Source organism: Dipodomys merriami, unplaced genomic scaffold (assembly GCF_024711535.1).
Source record: "Dipodomys merriami isolate MVZ:Mamm:240054 unplaced genomic scaffold, mDipMer1.0.p SCAF_121, whole genome shotgun sequence".
In the NCBI taxonomy this organism is placed as follows: domain Eukaryota; kingdom Metazoa; phylum Chordata; class Mammalia; order Rodentia; family Heteromyidae; genus Dipodomys; species Dipodomys merriami.
In genome coordinates this window covers 291,050-318,546 of record NW_027202505.1, presented here as the reverse complement: position 1 = coordinate 318,546, position 27,497 = coordinate 291,050, and the positions used below count along the sequence as shown (strand labels likewise).

Sequence of the window (27,497 nt, the reverse complement as noted above, 5' to 3'; positions counted from 1 at the left end):
TCAAGGAGGTTGGGCGGGCGCTGATGGCTCACGCCTATAATCCTAGCTACTCAGGAGACTGAGATCTGAGGGTTGTGGTTCAAAGCCAGCCCAGCAAGAAAGCCTTTGAGAATCCTCTCTCCAATAAACCACTCAGAAAACTGGAAGCGGTGCTGTGGCTCAAGTGGTAGACGCCAGCCTTGAGCTGAAGAGCTGAGGGACAGTGCCCAGGCCCAGAGTTCAAGTCCCACAACAGAAAAAAAAAAAAAAAAGTCTCATGGACTTTCCTGCCTGAGCTCGATTTGAACAGTGATCCTCAGATCTTAAGTCTCCTTAATAGCTAGGATTACACACACGCATGAGCCACTGGCAGTTGGCCTTATAAGGATTATATGGTAATTGCTATTGTAGGCCAGCACAATTCCTTGAAAGAAGATCCCTTCTCCCTTTTCTATCTGAGGGTTTAAGCTGACCATGAAATTAAGAATAAATAAAAACATTAGAGATTGTGGAAAAAGCTGTCTATGTCGACCCAGACTAATTGCCTTGTTTGTTCAGACTTCTTACAGGCCATACAGGAATAGCATTCCTACTATGTCATCCATACCTATGTTCTGCTTCCAGGGAGTGGGAGAGGACCTCTCTTTCTTCTGAAATGGGGAGAGAAAGACCATTCTGAAGACAGCTTCCCTCTCCAATTTCCTTTGGTTCAGATGTGCTATTATCCTCCAACTACAATAAAGAAAAGGAAGAACATTGGCTTAATGATGATAGGAAAACAAGCCAAAATCATGGAGTTAGCACTTAACACAGTGCTTTCATTTCGACCATTTAAAAGTGGGGGCTTGCTATAACAATGTGATTTTGAAGTTTATAGAGTAGGAAAAGCTCTAGAACAGCCAATGAAGTTGGAGGATTAACGAATGCCTAATTCATAATCAAGATACACTGACATAAAAGAATTGCTACCAAATACATACAAACAAATCTTTTTTTTTTTTTTTTTTTTTTTTGGTCTGTCGTGGAGCTTGAACTCTGGGCCTCAGCGCTGTCCTTCAGCTCTTCAGCTCAAGGCAGCACTCTACCGCTTGAGCCACAGTGCCACTTCCGGTTTTCTACTGGTTTATTGGAGGTAAGAGTCTCAGAGAACCATAGCTAAGATATGGAACCAACCCAGATGCCCCTGAGTAGCTGAATGGATCAAGAAAATGTGGTATATATACACAATGGAATTCTATGCCTCCATCAGAAAGAATGACATTGCCCCATTTGTTAGGAAATGGAAAAACTTGGAAAAAATTATATTAAGTGAAGTAAGCCAGGCCCAAAGAAACATAGGTCCCATGGTTTCCCTTATTTGCAATATCTAGTATATGTATGAGTCAAGCGGAAAACGTCAGATAATGTGATGTCAGGAAAATGAACCTTAGATATGTATTTTAATGTTTTTTTCTTTCATGCATGTGTTTCTAACGCATTTACAAGATTATCTCTTTAGCCGGGCGCTGGTGGCTCACGCCTGTAATCCTAGCTACTCAGGAGGCTGAGATCTGAGGATCGCGGTTCAAAGCCAGCCCGGGCAGGAGAGACCATGAGACTCCTATCTCCAATAAACCACCAGAAAACCGGAAGTAGCGCTGTAGCTCAAGTGGTAGAGCACTCGCCTTAAGCTGAAGAGCTGAGGGACAGCGCCCAGGCCCAGAGTTCAAGCCCCACGACCGACAAAAAAAAAAACCAAAAAAACCCAAAAAGATTATCTCTTTGTTGCTTTGTATGTCCCTCCCCCACAGTATAACCCCTGCTTTCACTATATTTGATGTCAGTATAACTTGTGGAGGAGATGGGGAAAAACTAGTTGTTTAAGGATACAGGTGAACCTGTTGCAGCAATGAGAAGTACAAGTTGTCATGTCTAAAACGAGTTTTACAATGTCGGTGTGGGGGGGGGGAGGGGAAGGGGGGAAGGAGAAGGATTGGGATTGGGGGGGAGGCTGGGAAGGGATGTGAAGGGTAAACCAAAGGAGGAGGCTGCAATGCTTGGTAAGAAATGTACGCATTATCCTGCCCATGTAATTGTAACCCCTCTGTACAGTATGATCACAAATAAAATAAAATTAATTAAAAAAAAAAAGAGTCTCAGAGACTTTCCTTCCCGGGATAGCTTTGAACATGATCCTCAGATCTTAGCATCCTCAGTAGCTAGGATTACAGACCTGAGCCTCGGGCACCCGGCCAAACAAATTTGAAACTCAACAATAAAACTGGCAAAAGACACGAACAAAAGACACATTGAACATCATGTCACCAGGGATACCACTACATTCCTGTTGCTGTTCACAGTGAGACCTGGGAATGCAGTGCCTTGTAGGCAGAGAATGGACCATACTTGGAGGTAACAAGTTTATTAAAAAGCACTGCATGCTTATATAGAGCATATAGACAAAAAGAGTTAATCTTTAGTCAGCAAACAGAAAGCTAATCTCCATCAACAAACGTGAAAGTTTTTTTTTTTTTTTTGGGTCCAGTCATGGGCCCTGAACTCTGGGCCTGGGCGCTGTCCCTCAGTTCTTCAGCTCAAGGCTAGGGCTCTACCACTTGAGCCACAGTGCCACTTCTGGCTTTTTTCTTTTTGCTTATGTGGTGCTGAGGAATCGAACCCAGGGCCTCAAGCATGCAAGGCAAGCGCTCTACCCATTGAGCCACCTTCCCAGCCCCAAACATGAAAGTTTTATGTGATCAAAGGTTTCAGAAAATAAGCAAAGTGTAGGTGATTTTTCTTTGTTTTTTTTGGGTCCGGTCGTGGGGCCTGAACTCTGGGCCTGGGCACTGTCCCTCAGCTCTTCAGCTCAAGGCTAGCGCTCTACCACTTGAGCCACAGCACCACTAACCGGCTTTTTTCTTTTTGCTTATGTGGTGCTAAGGAATCGAACCCAGGGCCTCCAGCATGCAAGGCAAGTGCTCTACACCACTGAGCCACCTTCCCAGCCCGGTGATTTTTCTTATACATAGAGTGTTAGGGAGTGTTATGAGGTCATTTGGAGGAGGTACAAGGCCTCCATCAAGTGGGTTCTACATGATTTATAATTCCATTGTATAAACGCCATGGAACAGAAGAATTACTAGTACACCAATCACCAACAAGTTCTTCAGAACATGGGCGATGAAACACCAATGGAGACGCCCAATTTATATGAAATATTATTATTATGCTGTGTAATTTTTCCTCTACGGTTGTGGCACTGAGACCACTGAATAGGAATGTAAACCCAATTCTAATATTTAATGCCCTGGCATATAGGGTTGGCGGGTCACCCAGTCTTATTTGTATAAGAATGATTCTGAACAATATAAACTAAGAAAAGCAATTATAGTGTGTTCCTTCTTCCTCAGCTGGATGAGTGTGACCTGCAGGGTCCCACAGTGGAGGAAAATATACACTGTCATTAGTATATACCACCAGGCCAGGATCTAGCCAATCAATCTACTAATCTTAACAAAGGTGGGTGAGGGGAATGGGAATGTGGCTTAGCAAGAGTGCTTGCCTAGCATGCATGAAGCCCTGGGTTCGATTCCTCAGTATCATATAAACAGAAAAAGCTGGAAGTGACGCTGTGGCTTAAGTGGTAGAGTGCTAGCCTTGAGCACTAAGAGGCTCAAGGACAGTGCCTAGACCCTGAGTTCAAGCTTCAGAACTGGCAAATAATAATAATTAAAAATTTTTTAAAAATGGTGGATGAGGGACATAGGCCCAATACACATGTTCACTACTCACCACCGAAATACAGGCAAGCAGTGCGAACATGGCCAAAAACAGATGTTCAGATGTTCTAGGGCTTTTAGTACTGACCAAAATGCTTTCTCCCTTCTCTGACAATGCCTTAGTCTGACCCCATGTTGGCAGCATCTGGCTGGTTTTCTTGCAGTAAGGACGCATAGCATCGTTGGGTCTTCACATTTAGGCCTGCAAAGCGATGTGTTAATTCTTCTTCCTCAGGTTTAGGTTGTACTGTTGTCATCCTTCTGGGGTCAGATGAACCAAAGAGGAACCCATACATTGCTGGTGGATCCATCTAGAATGATAGAAGCATACCCTTTCCCACTATGAGTCATTAGTCCTGGTTTCTATTGATCAAATTATTATTATTATTATTATTTTCTTTTTATTGGTTGGTCATAGGGCTTGAACTCTGGGCCTGGGTGCTATCCCTCAGCTTTTCAGCTCAAGGTGAGTGCTCTCCCACTTGAGCCACAGCACCACTTCCGGCTTTTTCTGCTTATGTGGTACTGAGGAATCAAACCCAGGGCCTCATGCATGCAAGGCAAGCACTCTACCACTGAGCCACCTTTCTAGCCCTCCATTGGTCAAATTCTTTAAACCGTATAGGAGTATGATACTGAGATGAAGATGGAAAGGTAAAATGCTTTTCAGCACTAGTGTAAGGATCACCTTGAGGTAGATTTAAAAAATTTACAGTAAATAAGGTTAAGGCAAGAGGTTTCCTTTGGGGTTTCCCCTTTTTTGTTTTTAATAATTGAAGCTTATGTATTTTATGGGCTTGTTCCACGATGGCCTGGCCCTGAGGATTATATGGAATGTCAGTAATGTTTAATTTGCCATTCCATGCAGAATGCAGCAGAGCACTTCTTACTTGTATAAGAGGGACCATTATCCATTTTTATGGCATGAGTAAGGCCCCTAACAGGAAAAGTAAGTGTAAGGGTGGTAATGGTTGCTTGGGCTGATTCTGAGGCATGGGCACTGCTCATGTAAATAAGGTTGTTTGGGAAATCAGGTAGTATGAGTAAGGCCCATATGCCACAAAGTGTTACTGGAATCTCCTTGTGGGTTTGCACTGGCTGAGTGAGAAGTATAATGTAATGGAGCGCAAACATTACAGTCTTGAACAATGGGGTGGGTGTGGTGAAGGGGAATGTGGTATTGAGCATGTAAAATGGTTGGCATTCTAGGTACCGCCCATTGCCTGTGGGCAGCATGTTTAAAATAGGTTATATGCAACATTTAACTCTTATTTTTGTTGGTCTTTGGGCCCGAACTCTGGGCCTGAGCGCTGTCCCTCAGCTCTTCAGCTCAAAAGGTGAGCACTGTACCATTTGAGCCACAGCGCCACTTCTGGCTTTCTGCGTATGTGGTGCTGAGGAATGAAACCCAGGGCCTCATGCATGCAAGACAAGCACTCTACCACTGAGCCACCTTCCCAGCCCAGCCCCACATCATTTAACTCTGAACAAATGCACAGACCTTTTTTGAGCCAAAGCATCGTAGCCTGTTTAGCACACTCTGGTTTGCAAAAGCATTTTTCTAGCCAGGTACTGATGGCTCACACCTGTAATCCTAGCTATACAGGAGGCTGAGATCTAAGGATCACGGTTCAAAGCCAGCCCAGGCCAAGAAAGTCCATGAGACTCATCTCCAATAAACTACCAGAAAACTGGAAGTAGCACTGTGGCTCAAGTGGTAGAGCCCTTCTCACCTTCAGCTGAAGAGCCGAGAAACAGTGCCCAGAGCCATAGTTTGCCCACGACTGACAAAAGAAAAGGCATTTTTCTGGCTGGCTGAGGAAAGCTGATCTGTTGTGTCCCTAACAATGCCTAAGTTACCTGTATAGGCCATTAGACACATCTCAGAAGGGACATAATCTCAGGTCCACAAACTCTTTCCTTAACAAGTAAATTTATGTGGCTGGTGCCAGCTCAAAATTCACTGCCAATTAGGGATTTTAGCAGACACAGGGGGGTTGGGATTTAAGCTATCCCCCACATTCTATAACCTTAGCTTTTTACTACCTGCTATCACAGATGACTGCCAAGTTCTTGCCTTTTTTTTTTTTTTTTTTTTTTGTCGGTTGTGGGGCTTGAACTCTGGGTCTGGGCGCTGTCCCTCAGCTCTTCAGCTCAAGGCGAGCACTCTACCACTTGAGCTACAGTGCCACTTCCGGTTTTCTGGTGTTTATTGGAGATAGGAGTCTCACGGTCTCTCCTGCCGGGGCTGGCTTTGAACCGCGATCCTCAGATCTCAGCCTCCTGAGTAGCTAGGATTACAGGCGTGAGCCACCAGCGCCCGGCTTCTTGCCTTCTTATGACACAGAGAGACATAGGCATTAGAAAGACATGCTTACAAACTATCTTTCTGTGACCTCCAGCTCCGATCAATTTTTGAAGGACCAAGCACAAGTGACTCCAGGATCTGACACCATTTCTGCCATCCACGCAGTTGCTTGTAATGCCTCTGGATATTCCAACATTGCCAGGTCACTTGAGTGCCTTTCTCCATACTGGGATAAATGTACCTTTGGCATTTCCCTTGGTCTGTCATCAGACTTGAACTCCAGGCCTGAGTGCTGTCCCTCAGCTTTCCAGCTCAAGGCTAGCACGCTACTACTTTGAGCTCCAAAGCAACTGTCTGCTTTTTCAGCATTCTGCTGGCCAATTAGAGATGACAGTCTCAAAAGGACCTTTCTCTGCCTGGGCTTGTTTTGATCTGCAGTTTTCAGATTAATGTTTCCCCCCATTAAAAGCAACAAGGTGGTCATTGCAAGTAGTTTTTTAATCATATGCTCTTCTTGTTTACTTTTTTTTTTTGTTGGTCATCAGGCCTGAACTCTGGGCCTGGACGCTGTACCTCAGCTATTCAGCTTAAGGCTAGTACTCTACCATTTGAGCCGCAGTGCCACTTCTGGCCTTTTCTGTTTATGTGGTGCTGAGGGCCTCATGGATGCAAGGCAAGCACTCTACCACTGAGCTGCCTTCCCAGCCCTGTAAGCATGCCCTTACCTGGAACTTATTAAGGGCCAAAGTTACACCTGATAATCCTGTAAGACTCCTCTGTGGGCCTGCTGTAAAACCTATGAAGACAGACTGGAATAGCAATCAAACGAAAATTCTGATCTTAATTTTTTTTTTTTTCACTTTGAAACAAACATTTAGGACAGTTTTACTTCCAAAATTCATCTCCAGAGCCAGGCGCTGGTGGCTCATGCCTGTAATCCTAGCTACTCAGGAGGCTGAGATCTGAGGATCCCGGTTCAAAGCCAGCATGGGCAGGAAAGACTGTGAGACTCCTATCTCCAATAAACTACCAGAAAACCGGAAGTGGCACTGTAGCTCAAGTGGTAGAGTGCTCGCCTTCAGCTGAAGAGCTGAGGGACAGCGCCCAGGCCCAGAGTTCAAGCCCCACGACCGACCAAAAAAAAAAAAAAAATTAATCTCCAGGAATCCGTTCTTTATTTAAAAAGCCCTTTACTACCGGGCGCTGGTGGCTCACGCCAGTAATCCTAGCTACTCAGGAGGCTGAGATCTGAGGATCGCGGTTCAAAGCCAGCCCAGGCAGGAAAGACCGAGAGACTCCTATCTCCAATAAACCACCAGAAAACCGGAAGTGGCGCTGTAGCTCAAGTGGTAGAGCGCTCGCCTTGAGCTGAAGAGCTGAGGGACAGCGCCCAGGCCCAGAGTTCAAGCCCCACGACCGACCAAAAAAAAAAAAAAAAAATAAATAAAAAGCCCTTTACTAAGCTGGGTGCCAGTGGCTCACACCTGTAATCCTGGCTACTCAGAAGACTGAGATCTGAGGATCGCAGTTCAAAGCCTGCCCAGGCACGAAAGTCCGTGAGACTCTTATCACCAATAAACCACTAGAAAATCAGAAGTGGTACTGTGGCTCAAGTGGTAGAGCGTGTGCTTTGAGCTGAAAAGTTGAGGGACAGCACCCAGACCCAGAGTTCAAGACCTACGACTGACAAAAACAAAAAGAAAAACAAAACAAAACAAAACTTGCTTTCATTTACATTTAAAGAACCTCTTGTTATCTCGAGGGGCTAAGTAACATCTATTGCCTTTTGGCTTCTTGTTTTTTTTTTTGCCAGTTGTGGGGCCTGAACTCTGGGCCTGGGTGCTGTCCCTCAGCTCTTCAGCTCAAGGCTAGCGCTCTACCACTTGAGCCACAGCACCTCTTCTGGCTTTTTCTGCTTATGTGGTACTGAGGAATCGAACCCAGGACCTCATGCATGCAAGGCAAGCACTGTACCATTGAACCACCTTCCCAGCCCCTGGCTTCTTGTTTAGAAAGATTTTTTTTTTTTTTTCAGTCTGAGTTACCTTTGAACTCAAATAACATCTTTTCCTTAATGTGAAAACTGCAATCACCAGTACTGTACAAGAATCTAGACTCAACACTTTTTTAAACACATATCCAATTACAAAATCGCATTACAACCAAATCACGTTACACAGATAAACTTTTTTTTTTTTTTTGGTTGGTCATGGGGCTTGAACTCTGGGCCTGGGCGTTGTCCCTCAGCTCTTCAGCTCAAGGCGAGCGCTCTACCACTTGAGCTACAGCGCCACTTCCGGTTTTCTGGTGGTTTATTGGAGATAGGAGTCTCACAGTCTCTCCTGCCCGGGCTGGCTTTGAACCGCGATCCTCAGATCTCAGCCTCCTGAGTACCTAGGATTACAGGCGTGAGCCACCAGCGCCCGGCTACACAGATAAAACTTTTAACCCTCCTTTTAAAGCCTTTACTCTTCTTAATACATCCGAGGGGCAGTTCTAGCAATACCAGTCACATCATTGCATCACTCACTTTCCCATCAGTTTTCCAGTGTCCAGTTGAAAGGAAAAGAGACAGGGTAAAGATAGGCCACTAGAATGAATTGATACCCATATGACTCTTTAGACTTAAGATGAACTGCCTTTGTGACAGCTTACCTTTTTTTTTTTTTTGGTCAGTTGTGGGTCTTGAACTCTGGGCTTGGGCATTGTCCCTGCACTCTTCAGCTCAAGGCGGGTGCTCTACCACTTGAGCCACAGCGCCACTTCCAGTTTTCTTGTGGTTTATTAGACGTAAGAGTCTCACTGACTTTCCTGCCTGAGCTGGCTTTGAACTGTGATTCTCAGATCTCAGCCTCCTGAGATTAGGAGGATTACAGGCTTGAAAGGCAACAGCGCCTGGCTTTCTCTTGGTTTCTTAATTGAAATACCCAAGCAGTTTTAGACAGAACAGGTAAAATCTTTAGCAGCGATAAGCAAACCTTTATATTTAAATTTCTGATACTTATCCCCAGATTTTTAGCTGAGGGAAATTCCAGATCCCTGATGCCTTTTTAAGGCAGATAAGTTGATTACAGTGTAAACAGATTTTCTAATTTTTAAATTAAAAAATCCTTAAAAAGCCTCTTAATTACAGTTTCTCTTGGGGCTGGGAAGGTGGCTCAGTGGTAGAGCGCTTGCCTTGAGCTGAAGAGCTGAGGGACAGTGCCCAGGCCCAGAGTTCAAGACCCCCCCCCCCCAAAAAATAAAGTTCCTCTTTAAAACAATGCAGCAATTCTTTAAGGCTAATAATCTTTTTGACTTTTAAACTTAAACTCACTCAAATCTTTTTTTTTTTTTGGTCAGTCATGGAGCTTGAACTCTATGCCTGGGCACTGTCCCTTAGCGCTTCAGCTCAAGGCTAGTGCTCTACCACTTGAGCCACAGCACCACTGTTTCTGCTCATATGGTGCTGAGGAATTGAACCCCAGGCCTCATGTGTGCAAGGCAAGCACTCTACCACTGAGCCGCCTTCCCAGTCCAGGTTCACTCAAATCTTTTACAGCATGCTGCAGTTTTCATCTGAAACATATTCACTCTCACACATATCTTAAAGTGCACAAAAGTAACATCAGGCATATGCACAACTCTTGCAGATGACAAAATTTTAAGATTAAAACTTTTAACACAGTACCTTTTCTGGGCCATAATTTTTCCAGGGCTTGCTTGTTTTGCCAGGCATTTTACCAATTGGCCTTTTGAATACCTTCAGTTGGAGGAAGGCTGGGTGAGGGTGAAACCAAACTGGCCTGACTGTCTTTTATCCAATCTTAGACAAGAGCACTTTGTAACTTTTTACACCATATGTCTAAACCAGGCTCATAGCCATCTAACCCTCCCTTCCTACAGCCTTTCTAGAGAAAATGCAGCCTGAGGCTTGTAGTCAGGCCATCTCAGAATTTTCAAGGCAACTCCATTAAATCACAGCTCCCATGAACAAAGGTCTTTTAGCAAGCAGAATACTTGATAACTTTGAAACCATGACTGTTTTACATATTTTACATATAGACAAGTAGACAGACATGCTTGTGCACAAATCATAGCAGTATTATTTTGCTTAACTATGATTGAACCACATAGTCAGTTATAAAAACAGAACTTTTCCATCAACAAAAAATTTTTCAGGAGACTGGACATGAACACAGAGATAGGTGGCATGCCATAACATAAATAGAAAACCTTGTAGCTAAGTTTTCTCTCTCTCTTTTTTTTTTTTTTTTGCCACTCATGGGGCCTGAACTCTGGGTCTGGGCGCTGTCCCTCAGCTCTTCAGCTCAAGGCTAGTGCTCTACCACTGGAGCCACAGCGCCACTTCCAGCTTTTTCTGTTTATGTGGTGCTGAGGAATTGAAGCCAGGGCCTCATGCTTGCAAGGCATGCACTCTACCGCTGAGCTACCTTCCCAGCCCTAAGTTTTCTCTTTAAAGTGATGCAGTGATCTTTTTATACTTTGTTTCTGATCAATCTTTTTCATCTTTTAGTATTTCTATGTGAGCTCTCCTTACATTGTTTTCAATTCTGCCATATTTTTTCATCTAAAGTTCGCTCATTGGGGAACTATGGGTTATGTCACAAACAGTATCAAGATACTACAAAAGTTGTTCTTTGGACAACTCTGCTCCACTTTTCTTAAGAAAGTGTTGTCTCATAATGAAATTTTTTTCTACTCATCTGTCCTGGGGCACCGTATCCTTCTAATAAAACTCCTCCAGGTCCCTGTTCAGGGGCCACTTGCTGATCACACAGCCAGACCTGGGAATGCAATATCTGGTAGACAGAGAGTGGACTACATCTTGCTGGTCTAGACAAAATTTATTAAAAGCACTGCGTGCTTATATACAGCATAGAGACACTTAATCTATAGTCAGCAAACTGAAAGAGTTAATCTCTGTGAAATGTGAAACAGTCTTACAGCAAAGAGTTCATCTTTAGTCAGCAAGCAGAATTAATCTCCATCAACAAATGTGAAACAGTTTTACAGAAAATAAAGTGCAGATGATTTTTCTTACACACAAAAAGGAAGTGTCTGAGGCTGGGAAGGTGGCTCAGTCGTACAGTGCTTGCCTCTCATGCATGAGGTCCTGGGTTCAATTTCTCAGCACCACATAAGCAGAAAAAGCCAGAAGTGGTGTTGTGGCTCAAGTGGTAGAGCGCTAGCCTTGAACTGAAGAGCTGAAGGACAGCACCCAGGCCCAGAGTTCAGGCCCCACAACTGACCAAAAAAGGGAGTATCGGAGTGTTATGAAGTCATTTGAAGTAGCTAAAAAAGCTAGGAGAAGAACCAAGAACATGTTCTGTATACCTTCCCCCAGGCTGGGTATACCAGCATACACAACCCTCAGGCGGGGTCATGTGAGCCAGTATCCCCAACAGTCCACTCTGCCTTCCAGGCACTGCGTTCCCAGGTCTTCCTGTGTGAACAGCAACAAGTGGCGCCTGAACAGGGACCTGGAAGAGTTTTATTAGAAGGACATAGTGTCCCCACAGAAGGAGCTAAGTGAGAAAAAAATTTCATTATGGGACAGTCAGGAAGTCAAGCTCAACCTTTTGATGTAGTACTATCACTTTCATATTCTTTCTGAATCAGACAAGCCCATGATGGGTCTTTATTTATTTTTTGGTCTGTCAGGGGGCTTGAACTCTGGGCCTGTGTGCTGTCCCTCAGTTCTTCAGCTCAAGGCTAGTGCTCTACCTCTTGAGCCACAGCACCACTTTGGGTTTTCTAAGTGGTTTATTGGAAATAAGTCTCAAGGACTTTCCTGCCTGGCTGGCTTTGAACCAAGATCCTCATATCTCAGCCTCCTGAGTAGTATAACTAGGATTTACAGGCATGAGCCACTGGCACCCGGCCCCAGGATCGGTCTTAAGATTAAAGGGCAGGTGTTTTCTGGAATACTAGACTCTGGTGCTAACGTCTCCATTACTTGATCTGATGTCTGGCCCCCTGAGTGGCCTGTTGTGGAAGCCAATGCTGCTTTATCAGGACTGGGGCTAAAGACACTTTATAGTGAAACACAGTTCACAGAGGCTGTAGTGTGAGGGGCCTGAGGGAGTTTCTGCTGTCCTGCAGCCTCTAATTACTGAAATTCCCATGAATTTATGGGGGAGAGATTTTTTTCACCAGACTCAAGCTCAGTTAACTATTCCCTCCTCATCTGAAAGTCTTTATTCTAAGTAAGGGAGCTTATATGATGAGCACTTTGGGTACGTAGAAGGGGAAGGGCTAGGATAAAATGAATAAGGCATAACAAAACCTATAGATTCTCCAAGCCAACATTGGAAGAACTGGGCTGGGTTTTTCCTAGGAGCTGCTGCCTATCCTCCCATCCAAATTCAATGGAAATCTGAAAAACCAATTTAGGCTGTTCAGAGGCCCTTAACAAAAGAAAAACTAGAAGCATTACAATGTTTGGTACAGGAACAATTACAGAGAGGACAGATAGAACCTTATTTTTCTCCCTGGAATTCCCCGGTCTTTGTTATAAAAATAAATCTGATAGGGCGTATTGATAGATTTAAGAGCTGTAAACTTGGCTATGGTAACCAAGGGAGTTTTCCCCCCACAGCCATTCCTAAAAACTGGCCGCTTACTGGGTTGGATTTAAGGGATTGTTTTTACTCTATACCTATTCACACTTTAGATGAGGATGAGATGTTTCTTCCCTTAACCAAAAGGAACCTTACTCACGTTATCAATGGAAAGTTTTGCCTCAAGGTATGATTAATTTCCCCACTATGTCAGTTCTTTGTAGGACAGGTAATTGCTCCAACTAGACAAAAGAATCCCTCAGCATATATTATTCACTACATAGGTGATATTTTTATTGCTGCTTCTTCATCACAGAAGTATTCCAAAGTTATTTTCATTTACAGCAGCAGCTAAAGACCCACAGGTTAATAACAGCCCCTGAGAAATTCAAACTACTGACTCTGTAATGTATGTAGGTCATGTAGTTGATTGGACGACCATACATCCCCAAAACACTTCTGTAAAACAGAATTATTTACAGACCTTGAACGATTACCAGAAGTTGTTGGGCAATGTTAATTGGCTTCACCCTTCATTGGGATTTCCAATTATAAACTTGCCAATTTGTTCAAAAGCCTAAAGAAAGACCTTGCTTTGAATAGCCCTTAACAACTGTCCTCATTAGCCAAAAGTGAGCTTCAAAATTTTGAACAGAGATTACAGGAGGCCTTTGCTGTTTGCTGTGACCTTTCTTTGCCATTAGTATTGTTAATTACTCCCACTTCAATTGATCCCACTGGCATTTTAACCCAAAATTCCCACCCTTTAAAATGGATTTACTTACATCATAAAGGTCATAAAGGTGGAATCCTCATATGTACATCAGATTGCTGCTATGATAACTAAGGGAAGGGGTGTATGGATTTGACCCTGATAGAATTATTTTACCATTAACAAATCAACAATTTGAGGATACATACTTTTACCTTGTGTTCCTCCTTGCAGCAGTGTGTTAGCAGAATACTATGGAATTATTGGTAATCATCATCCACCCCCCACCTACCAAAGCTATAGGGCTTTTTAATTTTTTTAAAATTTGTTTGCCAGTCCTGGGCCTTGAACTCGCCCCTAGGCACTGTCCCTGAGCTTCTTTTGCTCAGGGCTAGCAACTCTACCACTTGAACCACAGCACCACTTCTGGCTTTTTCTGTTTATGTGGTACTGAGGAATCAAACCCAGGGCTTCATGCATGCTACACAAGCACCCTACCACTGAGCAATCTTCCCAGCCCTGGTACTTTTTTTTTTTTTGTCAGTTGTGGGGCTTGAACTCTGGGCCTGAGTGCTTTCCTTGCTCTCTTCAGCTCAAGGCAAGTGCTCTACTGCTTGAGCCACAGGATCTCTAAGGTTTTCTAGTAGTTTATTGGAGAGGAGTCTCATGGAGTTTCCTGCCCGGGCTGGCTTTGAACTGTGATCCTCAGATCTCAGCCTCCTGAGTAGCTAGGATTACAGGCGTGAGCCACAGGCTCATGGCATTGAGACTTTTTTTAAAAATTAAAAACATCATTTGTTGTTAATAAGATTGTGCAGTCTCACCCTATCCCTCAGGCACTCACCTATTTTACATTTGATCTTAGCCAAAAGGCCAAGAAGCGATATACCCACCTATTTTATAGATGGCTCTTCCACTGGGTGTGGTGTTATTCATAGACCTGACATTTATGAAACCATACATACTCAGTTCACCTCAGAGCAACAAGTGGAGTTAGTGACAATGGTAACTTCATTACAAAAACATCCAGACCCCATAAATGTTGTGGCAGATTCATTTTATGTCCCTAATCTTTTCTAGCCATTGAAATAGCCTCTCTCTCCTCTCACCACCCTGATAAGTTACCCTTACTAACTCAATTACAACACCTTCTTCAAAATAGACAATCCCCACTGTTTTTAACACATATTCATGCTCATTCTCAATTTCCTGGACCATTAAACAGAAGGGACTGCTGCTGCTGATAAACTGTTTGCTCCTTTTCTTTCCCCAGGCAGGAACATGACCTATTGCATACAAACACATACATGCCAATACCACATTCCCCTTCACCACACCCACCCCATTGTTCAAGACGCTCCATTACATTATACTTCTCACTCAGCCAGTGCAAACCCACAAGGAGATTCCAGTAACACTTTGTGGCATATGGACCTTACTCATACTACCTGATTTTCCAAACAACTTTATTTACATGTTGTAGATACCTTTTCATCCTTTATGTGAGCAGTGCCCATGCCTCAGAATCAGCCCAAGCAACCATTACTGCCCTTACACTTACTTTTCCTGTTAGGGGCCTTACTCATGCCATAAAAACGGATAATGGTCCCTCTTATACAAGTAAGAAGTGCTCTGCTGCATTCTGCAGGGAATGGCAAATTAAACATATTACTGACATTCCATATAATCCTCAGGGCCAGGTCATCGTGGAACAAGCCCATAAAATACATAAGCTTCAATTATTAAAAAACAAAAAAGGGGGAACTCCAAGGGAAACTTCTTGCCTTAACCTTATTTACTGTAAATTTTTTTTTTTTTTTTTTTGCTGGTCGTCGGGCCTTAACTCTGGGCCTGGGCACTGTCCCTCAGCTCTTCAGCTCAAGGATAGTGCTCTACCACTTGAGCCACAGCGCCACTTCCAGCTTTTTCTGCTTATGTGGTGCTGAGGAATCGAACCCAGGGCCTCATGCATGCAAGGCAAGCACTCTACCACTGAGCCACTTTCCCAGCCCCTACTGTAAATTTTTTAAATCTACCTCAAGGTGATCCTTACACTAGTGCTGAAAAGCATTTTACCTTTCCATCTTCATCTCAGTATCATACTCCTATACGGTTTAAAGAATTTGACCAATGGAGGGCTAGAAAGGTGGCTCAGTGGTAGAGTGCTTGCCTTGCATGCATGAGGCCCTGGGTTTGATTCCTCAGTACCACATAAGCGGAAAAAGCCAGAAGTAGTGCTGTGGCTCAAGTGGGAGAGCACTCACCTTGAGCTGAAGAGCTGAGGGATAGCACCCAGGCCCAGAGTTCAAGCCCTATGACCAACCAATAAAAAGAAAGGAAAAAAAAAAAAAAAAAAAAGAATAATTTGATCAATGGAAACCAGGACTAATGACTCATAGTGGGAAAGGGTATGCTTCTATCATTCCAGATGGATCCACCAGCAATGTATGGGTTCCTCTTTGGTTCATCTGACCCCAGAAGGATGACAACAGTACAACCTAAACCTGAGGAAGAAGAATTAACACATCGCTTTGCAGGCCTAAATGTGAAGACCCAACGATGCTATGCGTCCTTACTGCAAGAAAACCAGCCAGATGCTGCCAACATGGGGTCAGACTAAGGCATTGTCAGAGAAGGGAGAAGGCATTTTGGTCAGTACTAAAAGCCCTAGAACATCTGAACATCTGTTTTTGGCTTGCCTGTATTTCTGTGGTGAGTAGTGAATATAAGTATTAGGCCTATGTCCCTCACCCACCATTGTTAAGATTAGTAGATTGGCTAGAGCCTGTCATACTAATGACAGTGTGTTTTTTCCTCTACCCTGGGACCCTGCAGGTCCTACTCATCCAGCTGAGGAAGGAACAATCTATAACATATCCTTAGGATTTGAGTCTCTACCAATGTGTTTGGGGGCATCCTTTGTTTACCAATAGGAAGGTAAGTGTGGGTATACATTTTGCCTGATTATATGTCTATTGACTATATGGGGCAATTCAATACACTTTCCTTAGTTTATATTGTTCAGAATCATTCTTATACAAATGAGACTGGGTGACCAGCCAACCCTATATGCCAGGGCATTAAATATTGGAATTGGGTTTACATTCCTATTCAGCGGTCTCAGTGCCACAGCCCTAAAGGAAAAATTATACAGCATAATAATTGGGGGCTCCCAGGGATGTTTCATGTTCTGAAAAACTTGTTGGTGATTGGTGGACTAGTAATTCTTCTGTTCAATGGCATTTATACAATGGAATTATAAATCATGTAGAACCCACTTGTTTGCATATCTGGCTTGATGGAGGCCTTGCACCTCCTAGGCCAGGAATAAATTTTAAGGGACATTTGGGCCCTGAACAATGGTATTTATGGAAACTTGCTGCCCCCCCTCTTTTATTTGTGGGTAGTGAGGCTGAACTCTGGGCCTGGGCGTTGTCCCTCAGCTCTTAAGCTCAAGGAGAGGGCTCTACCACTTGAGCTATAGAGCCACTTCTGGTTTTCTAGTGGTTTATTGGAGATGAGATTCTCACAGACTTTCTTGCCTGGGCTGGATTTTGAACTGCGATCCTCAGATCTCAGCCTCCTGAGTAGCTAGGATTACAAGCGTGAGCCACTGGTGCCAGGCTGCTGCCCCATTTTATACAGCTTAAAATTGGATTGGTCTTTTTATTAGAGCCCATGAGGCAAACTATACATTTTATAGGAATCACTCTTCTTTTTTACAGGCAATGAATGAAACTTTGCATAGCTTAGATTGTTTTGATTGTCAACTTTTCACTTTTTTTTTTTGGTTGTGGTCTTGAACTTGGCCTGGGCACTGTCCCTCAGCAATTCAGCTCAAGGCTAGTGAGTAGCATTTGAGCCACAGGGCCACTTCCGGTTTTCTGGTGGTTTATTGGAGATAGAGAGTCTCACAGACTTTCCTGCCCAGGCTGGCTCTTTGAACAGTAACCCTCAGATCTCAGCCTCTTGAGTAGCTAGGATTCTAGGTGTGAGCCACTGATGCACGGCTAACTTTTTACCTTTTTAAATAGTTCTATTATTTTCAATATATCTTCTTAATTTCTCTTGATATTAGGATCTTGCTTAGGGTCCTCACCCAACCTTCGCAAATGAGCCCCACTGACAGGAATCTTCTAGGGACTACTGAAAAGAACTAAGAGGTTTCTGGGCATAATTATAGCCACAGTCGTTGGACTGATTGTTGTTGCTGCGATTGCTGGAGTGGCTCTGCATACCACCCTGCAAACCAACAACTTTGTAGATAAGTGGCCCCAGGATTCCCTTCAGTTGTGGATTAATCAGATAAATATTGAACAGGACATTGAGTCCTGCATAAACAACGTACAACACATGGTCCAGTGGATGGGAGACTAGATAATTGATCTACAAAAACATCTCACCTTTAAATGTGAGTGGAGGGCTGGGAAGGTGGCTCAGTGATAGAGTGCATGCCTTGCATGCATGAGGCCCTGGGTTTGATTCCTCAGCATCACATAAGCAAAAAGAAAAAAAAGCCACAAGTGGCACTGTGGCTCAAATGGTAGAGCGCTAGCCTTGAGCTGAAGAGCTGAGGGACAGCGCCCAGGCTCAGAGTTCAAGCCCCACTACCGACCCCCCCCCCCAAAAAAATGTGAGTGGAGCTCAACAAAGCTGTGTTACCCCCGCCCACTTCAATGCTACTAAAATCACTTGGCAGGAACTTCAGTACCATCTACAGGAATTGCAGGATAATTTGTCTTGGGACACACATCAGCTGTAACAAGAAGTCACTGAGACTTTCTTAGCACAGCTCCCTGGGGTGGGATACGAAGGTTAGCTGAAGGAACAGCATCTGTATTAGATTAACTAGACCCTCATACCTTGTGAAAGGGTTTTATTCACAGTGCTTTTAAGGGATTGACTGTATTGGGTCTTATGATGTTTGTGTTCTTTGCAGGATACTGCTGTCTCCACTCCAAAATAGCTAAATATCCCTTTCAGAAAAGAATCTCGTATTTGCTGTCCTCCACTTAGAAAACAAAAAAGAGGGAGATGTCAGAGGCACCAGCTCACATGACCCTGTCTAAGGATTTGTGCACTGTGAGGTTGTGTATGCTGGCGTACACAGACTGGGGTGGGGGAACTCCTTCAAAGTCTGGGCAAGAATCCAGATGCCCAGTCACAACCTCAGTGCCTCGTACAATTCCTATTAAAAGGGCCACAATTCAGAACACTGATATCATCAAATGCTAGAGAGAACATGAAACAATGGTAAGTTTCATTTACTACTGGTAGGGTCACAAAGTGGCACCCATTGGAGGAGAATTTGGTAGTTCTTTCATATTTACCTGGCTGACAACTAGTGCCTACATAAAATCTTGTGCACAGCTGTGTTTGTAATCAGCTTTATTCCTAACTGCTAAAACTCAGAAGCAATCACGATGTCCTTTGATAGGTGATTGAATGGTCATTTAAAAGACACCCTGTGGAGCTATGGCTCAGAGTGGTAGAGTACTAACTTTATGCCAAACAGCTTAGGGATAGCACCTGGGCCCTGAGTTCAAACCCCATATTTCTCACCTCCCTCCTCCCCCACCCCCCAAAAAAGGCTAAATCATAACTACTCACGAGGCTAAGATCTGAGAATCACAGTTTGAAGACATCTGAGGCAGGAAAGTCTGTGAGACTCTTATTTCCAATAAAACTACTCAGAAAGAGCTTCAAGTGGCACTGTGGCCCAAGTGAGAGAACAATAGCCTTGAGCCTGAGAAGCTCACGGACAGAGCCCAGGACCTGAGTTCAAGCCCCAAAAACGCCTCTCCCCACCCCCCAAAAAAATACACCCACCTAATCTGAATTTCTGATGAACAATGAATTAAACCCACCTTATCATAATGGACTATATAGCAAGCTGACTCTCCTACAGATAAAATGAACATTTCAAAATCTTGCCATTTCTGTTTCTCATAAGAAAAAGATCAACAGAAGCCACAGAATAGTGCCTAGAGGAGGGACTGGGACAATAAAGTTTAGTATAGAAACAAAGACCAAAAAATACACATATTTAACCAAGGAAAATACATTACACCACCAGAAACACCTATGTACTTACGTCCTCCAGCTTGTCACAGTCTCTGTTCTCTGAGAAGTCTCCATTCCGGTCATCCTTCAGAGTCTTCAGGAACTCACTCTTCCTGTCGGTGGTTCGACGGGTCAACCTGGTCAGACGAGTGGTACTCATCTCCATTGGTGGGGTAGTGCTGGAGGGACTCTGGGAAAATACCACAAATTGCTCCTGATAGCAAATGGTAAGAACTGGGTTTTCTGGGTCACTTCCACATGACACTCATCTCCAGAATCTAGTAGCCTATTTATCATTATTTTTTTTTTGGTTGTGGGTCTTGAACTCAGGGCCTGGGCAGTCTCTGAGCTCTTTTACTCAAGGCTAGCACTCTGCCAATTTGAACCATAGTGCCACTTCCGGCTTTCTGAGTAGTTAATCGGAGATAAGAGTCTCATGGGGACATTTCTACTTGGGCTGGTTTGGAACCTCAATCCTCAGCCTCCTGAGTAGCTAGGATTACAGGCATGAACCACAGGCATCCAGCTTATTTATAATTTTTATCAAATATAAACAACCTATTTAAAAAAGATATCAATTTTGCAGTCTTTATGGTTAAAACTTCTGCCTTACAAAATATACTGCTATAACCTTTCTACTGGTACCAGCAGAATTCCATTCTAATGCAGACAATCCTTAGTCTATTAAGAGTTTTTACCCCACTCAGGTACTGCCCTATTTTTGATACTAATGGGAAATATCAATCAGTAAAGAAGTAACTCTCAGTTAATGGTTATAAAAGAAATGGCAGGCCGGGCGTCGGTGGCTTATGCCTATAATCCTAGCTACTCAGGAGGCTGAGATCTGAGGATCACGGTTCAAAGCCAGCCAAGGCAGGAAAGTCTGTGAGACTCTTATCTCCAATAAACCAACCAACAGAAAACCAGAAGTGGTGCTGTGGCTCAAGTGGTAGAGTGCTCGCCTTGAGCTGAAGAGAGCAAGGACAGTGCCCAAGCCTAGAGTTCAAGCCCCATGGCTGACCCCCCCCCCAAAAAAAAAAAAAGAAACAGCAGGGCTGGGACTGTGGCTTATTGGTAGAGTGCTTGCCTAACATGCATGAAGCCCTGGGTTCGATTCCTCAGCACCACATAAGCAGAAAAAGCCAGAAGTGGTTCTGTGGCTCAAGTGGTAAAGAGTGCTGAGCTGAAGAGCTGAGGGACAGTGCCCAGGCCCAGAGTATTACTACATGTCAGATTGCCCATACTAGTATAAATAATAGGGAAAGGGCAACTTTTGAGGGTGTCACTATATAGCCCATAGTGGCCTCAAATTTGCAATCCTCCTGACTTTACCACTGAAGGACTGGGATTAGAGGCATTCACTACCACACCTGGATTGAAATAGTGGCTTTAGAAAAGGGAGCTCTAAATTATCCTCACTCACCTCTTTAGGAGAGCTTAGAACTGTGCCACCAGGCAATACCACTGGTTTGGTAACAGAGATTGGATTGGTAAAAGCAGACTCCCGGCTAGAGGAAAAGGATCCGGATTTATGTTCCATTCTGTTAGCTTTCCATGCATTGGGCTATATGGGAATAAAGAATAATTCAGACAAATAAAGCACACAAACAGAAACTCAGCTTGTAAAATAATAAATCAGAGGGAAATGTTATATGGGAATATAAGTTCCCAGAGCTTACCTGTCTCAACATGTATGGGAGGTACACAACCTCATTCTGAGATTAGGCACTTGAAGGATAAAGGCAGACGGGGAAAAAGGGCCATGGGAGGTTAAAAGGTATTTCTCAAAAAGAGAGCTCCAGTTCAGTCTGAGAAGTGCTGGGGTGATCAATGTTCAACAGCTTTCTTTACAGTGCTATTTCTCAAAGTATTTAATTGCACATAGGATCTGAAGCACATAGGATCTGAAGCATTAAACCCCAAAATGTTTCCTTTTATAGTGTGATTGTTAACATCCACAAAGCAGATCAGAAACATGCTGTTTTCTAAGAATATTGAAGGCAATAGGCTACTTCCATGCCAAGGTAGACACTGCAATATCTGGACAATGCTGGTTTTAGTCCTGAGGCCCTTCTTTTGCTCAGTTTTGTGGGGTGTGGCCATGGCCCCAACTATGATGGCAATACTGTATAGCTGGAATATTCCATTATTTGTGTCAATCATACTGTCTGAGGAGACCAAGGAAGACGAGGCAGGTCAATGGAGTGGGACTGAAGCAAGTGGGAAACTTCTACTTAATTTTCCAGAATGAAACAATTAGAACCATGAGACCTACAGGAAAAAGGAAGGGTCTGAGTGAAAAGAATTCCTTTCCATGGTTACCTTCTAGGATGAGGGTTATTAAGTAGAGATTAAGAAGAGAATAAACTTTACTAAATTATCTGTTGTGTACTAGATGCATGCCATGTTGTTTAACTGTTAAACCGATCAAATGTAGTAATGTTATTGCTTTTGTTCTGGCCCACAATGCCTCCAAAAAGAATGGACAAGCAGGTAAGAGAGACAGTGACCCAACTAGAACGAGGATTGTTTTTCAAAACAAAATCAAAAGATGCTTAGGTTAACTATCAACGATGATTTGAGTATTATCAGAAGCACTGTCATCACAAAGTACAGAAACCTGGGCTTTTGCTCCAGTAGCACCTTGTACAAAGGGATACTTACTTCTCTGCTCAATTTTATTCCAACTTAAGTCTTAATCCTCAGACACTTAAACATTGTTTAGTTGGCTTCCTCTGGAGAAAATGATGCCCCATGCTTTTAAGGATTATGTAAAACCCACTAAAATGAACTAAACTCCCTATCAACCATAGTTTCTTTTTAAACGTACTTTTCTTTCCTATATTCTTCATATGCTTATCCTGTTTATTGTCAGTTTATTTCCCCTCACATCTTTAATCTCCTAATAAGTATTTTATCTATTAAACCACCTTAACATATTGCCACACTAACATTATCAAGGCTAAAAGCCAAGATCTGCTTTCGCACAATCTTTTTTTTTTTGGGGGTGGGGGGTCCGGTCATGGGGCCTGTCCCTCAGCTCTTCAGCTCAAGGCTAGCACTCTACCACTTGAGCCACAGCGCCACTTCCGGCTTTTTTCTTTTTGCTTATGTGGTGCTGAGGAATCGAACCCAGGGCCTCATGCATGCAAGGCAAGCGCTCTACCACTGAGTCACCTTCCCAGCCCCTCCTACAATCATTTATCAGCATCCTTTTACTGTCACTTTTTCTTTTTGACAGTTGTGGGGCTTAAACTCTGGGCCTGGGTACTGTTCCTGAGCTCTTCAGCTCAAGGCCAGTGTTCTACCACTTGAGCCACAGCTCCACTTCCGGTTTTCTGGGTGGTTTATTGACTTTCTTGCCTGGGCTGGCTTTGAACCTCGATCCTCAAATCTAAGCCTCCTGAGTAGGTAGGATTACAGATGTAAGCCAACAGTGCCCAGCTTCAAACTTTTCTAAGTAATCACTATTAGTTCTCTTTCATGTGATCATGACTGCTAATATTTAGTTTCCTTCATTTATTGCTTCCATACCCATTTTTGTAAAACAGCTTTTTTATAATTAACCAAACATCTTCTCTTCATATTATATTCAAAGGCTAAATTTCAAAAATGTATCTTCAGAATCACAAGTCAAAGCCAGCCTGAAGGCTGTGAAGGCCAGGCTCAAGTTGTAGAACACTAGGTATAAGGAGGAAAAAAAAAAAAAAAAAAAAGCCAAGTGAGAGAGCGTGATCCCTAGGACTGTTAGCTCCAGTACCAGAATTAGAAAGAACAAAAAACTAGGCACTGGTGGTTCATTCCTGTAATCCTAGCAATCCAGGAGGCTGAAATCTGCAGTTCGAAGGATTGCAGTTCGAAGCCAGCTTGGGCAGGAAAGTCTGTGACTCTTAATTCCTATGAACCTCTCAAAAAATAAAACAAAACAAAAAACCCATACACATACAAACTTCTCTAAAAGAGAGCCGTTCCCCCTACAATCTTTGAAGCTTTATTTTCTAGGCTCTATTCTTACCTTCTGAATTCCTATCATAGTTTTCTAGGCTCAACATTCTTTGCTGTTATCTTTTCCTAGCTGAACATCATTAAAAAAACCAGTTGTGTGTAGCAACTATTAAGTTTTAGTTGTTACAATTATGTAGATAATCTGTAAAACATATTTATACCCTTTACTTCTCTTCTGAATTTTTTTTTTTTTTTTTTTTTGTCGGTCGTGGGGCTTGAACTCTGGGCCTGGGCGCTGTCCCTCAGCTCTTCAGCTCAAAGCGAGCGCTCTACCACTTGAGCTACAGCGCCACTTCCGGTTTTCTGGTGGTTTATTGGAGATAGGAGTCTCACGGTCTCTCCTGCCCGGGCTGGCTTTGAACCGAGATCCTCAGATCTCAGCCTCCTGAGTAGCTAGGATTACAGGCGTGAGCCACCAGCACCCGGCTCTTCTGAATTTTTATAAAGGCCTCCATATTAATGGTATCACTTTACCACTTCCATTTATCAGCCATTATGTAAATGCTCACCTTTAATAAAATATGGCATATTTTGACTACTTTTTGGGTAGTGATAGCTTCCTTCTGATTAGAATTCCCTATCTAACTCCCACATTAAGCCTGGGTAGCACCAGGCTACCTTCTCCTACTAAATTCTCTAATGCCAACCAAATGCTCCTTCTACTACCAAATTAAAACATCCCTGATGTCAATCAAACTAGACATTCAGATCTAATTGTAGAAAGCTCAAAATAGACTGATCAGATAGTTCATAAAGTCATTTAGAGGTGGGGACATAAAGGGTGATTGGAGCATTTCTAGAAAGACAGGTCATTCAAAATCCTGACTCATGAGTGGCAGAGAGAAGAAATGACACAGCTGAAGAACAGAGAAACTTAAAGGAACAGCAAGATCTTCCTTCTTAGAAGTGTGCAAGGCAGAGGCATTCAGCCAGTGCTTAAGTTTCAGGAAAGTTAGCATTTTTAGAGTTATGGAAGCTTTATTTTTTATTGTCAATTTATTATATTTATGGGATATGAGGTGATGTTTTCATAAATGCATACAATATGAAGTGATTAAAACAAAAATCTAACATAATGCCTATCCACTATACTTGTACAACAATAAACTCATAACTGTATTTAAACATCCATTTACTGAGTTATTGGGATGTACAAGGAACCTGCATTTTAAGTACTTTGAAAACTTTAATTTTATTTTCTTACAACTGTGTGAAAGATCTCTCTTATTTTTTATTTTTATTTTTTTGTCGGTCATGGGGCTGAACTCTGGGCTTGGGTGCTGTCCCTGTGCTCTTCAGCTCAAGGCGAGAGATCTACCACTTGAGCTACAGCACCACTTCCAGTTTCCTAGTGGTTTATTGGAGATAAGAGTTTCCTGGACTTTCCTGCCCGGGCTGGCTTTGAACCGAAATCCTCAGATCTCAGCCTCCTGATTACAGGTGTGAGCCACCGGCGCCCGGCTTTTTTTTTTTTTTGATGAAGAAAGCTTAGCAAAACTAACTCTCCCACCTTCAAAAAGGCTCACAGAATGTTAAGCAACACAGCATAATTGTATCCTTCCCACCTCTTCACCTGAAGAGATTTGTAAGACTCTTGAGCACACAATAAAATTGTATTACTCATTTTTTAAAAATTGTGAATGTTATTACTCATTTTATTTTCTAAGTTTAATAGAATGCATGCACACATTTCAAATAAGTAACATTTATGAGAAACTAAAAATGCTTAAGGATGGAGTTCTAAACTTGTGAGACAATACAACATTTACATTTACTATATACCATTTTTAAATACTTCATAATATCTCACTTACTCATATAAAACTTAAAACCCCTATTTTATATAAGAAACTGAGACCAAAAACTAAAGAAGCTTGCCCAAGATAAGGAGAAAAGTGGAATCTGACTACTTAAATCCCTGTTAGAGTTTATCTTTACTTATTTATTTATTTTTTTATTTTTCCAGGGCTGAGGACCGAACCCAGGGCCTTGTGCGCGCTGGGCAGGCGCCCTTCCGCTGGGCTAAACCCCCAGCCCCTAGTGTTTATCTTTAATAGTTGTTCTTGTCCCCTGAATTCATATTCTTTCTCTTCTGTATAAGATGAATAAATACCCTAAATGATAAAGCTTAGATCAGAAATGTTATTAATATGTTGGGGCACTGCTGACTCACGTCTATAATCCTAGCTACTCAGGAGGCTGAGATCTGAGGATGACAGTCTGAAGCCACCCCAGCAGGAAGGTCTGTGTGAGACTCTTATCTCCAATAAAGTACTCAGAAAAACCTGGAAGTGGTGCTGTGGCTCAAGTGGTAGAGCACTAGCCTTGAGCACAAAGAGTCTTAGGGACAGCATCCCAACCCCTGAGTACAAGCCAAAAAAAAAATAAAGTTCATGTGTTGAAGTCTTGGTCCCTAGCCCATGGTGCTATTGGGAAGGGGTACAGACTTAACAGTTGAGGGAAGGAAACAGGTAGTTCAGGATATGTCCATGGGAATATTGATATCCTAGCTCCTTCCTGATTTTGTGCCATGGGCCCAACTGACCATGATCCTTTATTGATGCTGAATAATGAATCTATGCCCTTGCATAAACTAGGCAAACTCTCCACCACGAAATCATACCTCTGGTCTTTCAAGTTATTTCAAATCATCCTCAATGGCTTCTACCTATAGATTTCCCTTGTATTTCCCCTAGTCTTACTATTACCTATATTCTAGTCCTTTCTGGGGAGAAGGACAGGGGAAAGAGTACTAGGAGTTTGAACTTAGGGCTTGGTGCTTGGCTGGGTAGGATAGGATAATAATACTTGAGCCATGCTTTCAGCCTTTTTTTTTTTTTTTTGTATCATGGGGCATGAACTCCGGGCCTAGGTACTGTCCCTGAACTCTTTTGCTCAAGCCTAGTGCTCTACTGCAATATCTCAAAGTGCTGTGCACAGCTGAAAGTGAACTAGTACTACTGGTTTTCCTCCTAACATAGAAAATTTGAATTATTTCCTTGCAGAGGCTAGAATTCATTCAAGCAATTATTATGTACTTATATAAGGAAGCTATGGAAACAAATATGAGCATCTGAAGAGTACCCTCAACAAAATCATACTCAGTGAAACAAAATACCTGCAATAAAGTATTGTAGCTGTTAAGAGACACATAGTACTATGTAATCCTAGAGTTGTAAGAATTACTTAGAGGTTTAGATGTATGTGATAGGAAGATATTCACAAAAAAGAATGCCAAAACTTGAAGAAAAATTTCTTTCTAGGTAAGAGAAAAAAAGGACAGTAAAATGGAAAATATTGCACTTAGGCTAGGAAGAGTAACATGAGCTCAGTAGTTAGAATAATGTATTATAAGACCAGGTATTGGGACTGGGAAGGTGACTCAGCGGTAGAGTGCTTTGCTTGCCTCTCATGCATGAGGCCCCAGGTTCAATTCCTCAGCAACACATAAACAGAAAAGGCCGGAATTGGCACCGTGGCTCAAATGGTAGAGCACTAACCTTGACCTGAAGAACTCAGAGACAGCTCCCAGGCCTAGAGTTCAAGCCCACGACTGACCAAAAACCACCACCACCACCACCACCAAAACAAAACAAAACAAAAACCCACAAAAGAAAAAAAAAACCCACAAAAGACCAGGTACTGACAAATTACAACCCATGTGCTTGATAAAGCCCAAGTGTTGTTTTTGAGTGTCATGGGGCTTGAATTCTGGGCCTGATCGCTGTCCCTCAAGCTCTCCATCTCAAGGCTATAGCGCTCTACCACTTGAGCCACAGCACCACTTCCAGCCTTTTCTGCTTATGTGGTGCCGAGGAATCAAACCCAGGGCCTCATGCATGCAAGGCAAGCATTCTACCATTAAGCCAACTTCCCAGCCCCCACTTTTGGTTATCTAGTGGTTTATTGGAGATAAAGAGTTTCATGGCCTTTCCTGCCCAGGCTGGCTTTGAACTGTGATCCTCAGATCTCAGCCTCCTAAGTAGCTAGGATTACAGCCCCAAGTGTTTTTATATGGTTTATGAGTTAATTACTTTTTGTTTTGTTTTGGTCGTGAGGCTTGAACTCTGGGCCGAGAGCTTCATGAGCTCTTCAGCTCGACGAGCGCC

At 43.0% G+C, this 27,497-nt stretch overlaps 1 protein-coding gene across 2 annotated transcripts in view; it reads right to left on the bottom strand.

Moving 5' to 3' along the window:
* Positions 1-27,497, bottom strand: part of LOC138823614 (vasculin-like protein 1) — a 72,449-nt gene that overhangs the window by 3,276 nt on the left and 41,676 nt on the right. For both annotated transcript variants that reach the window (XM_070017015.1, XM_070017014.1), the window contains exons 8-10: positions 20,807-20,947; positions 19,415-19,573; positions 587-711 (exon numbers count right to left, since the gene is read on the bottom strand). In XM_070017015.1, coding sequence (XP_069873116.1) covers positions 587-711; positions 19,415-19,573; positions 20,807-20,947 — 425 coding nt within the window. The remainder of the gene's footprint in view (positions 1-586; positions 712-19,414; positions 19,574-20,806; positions 20,948-27,497) is intronic.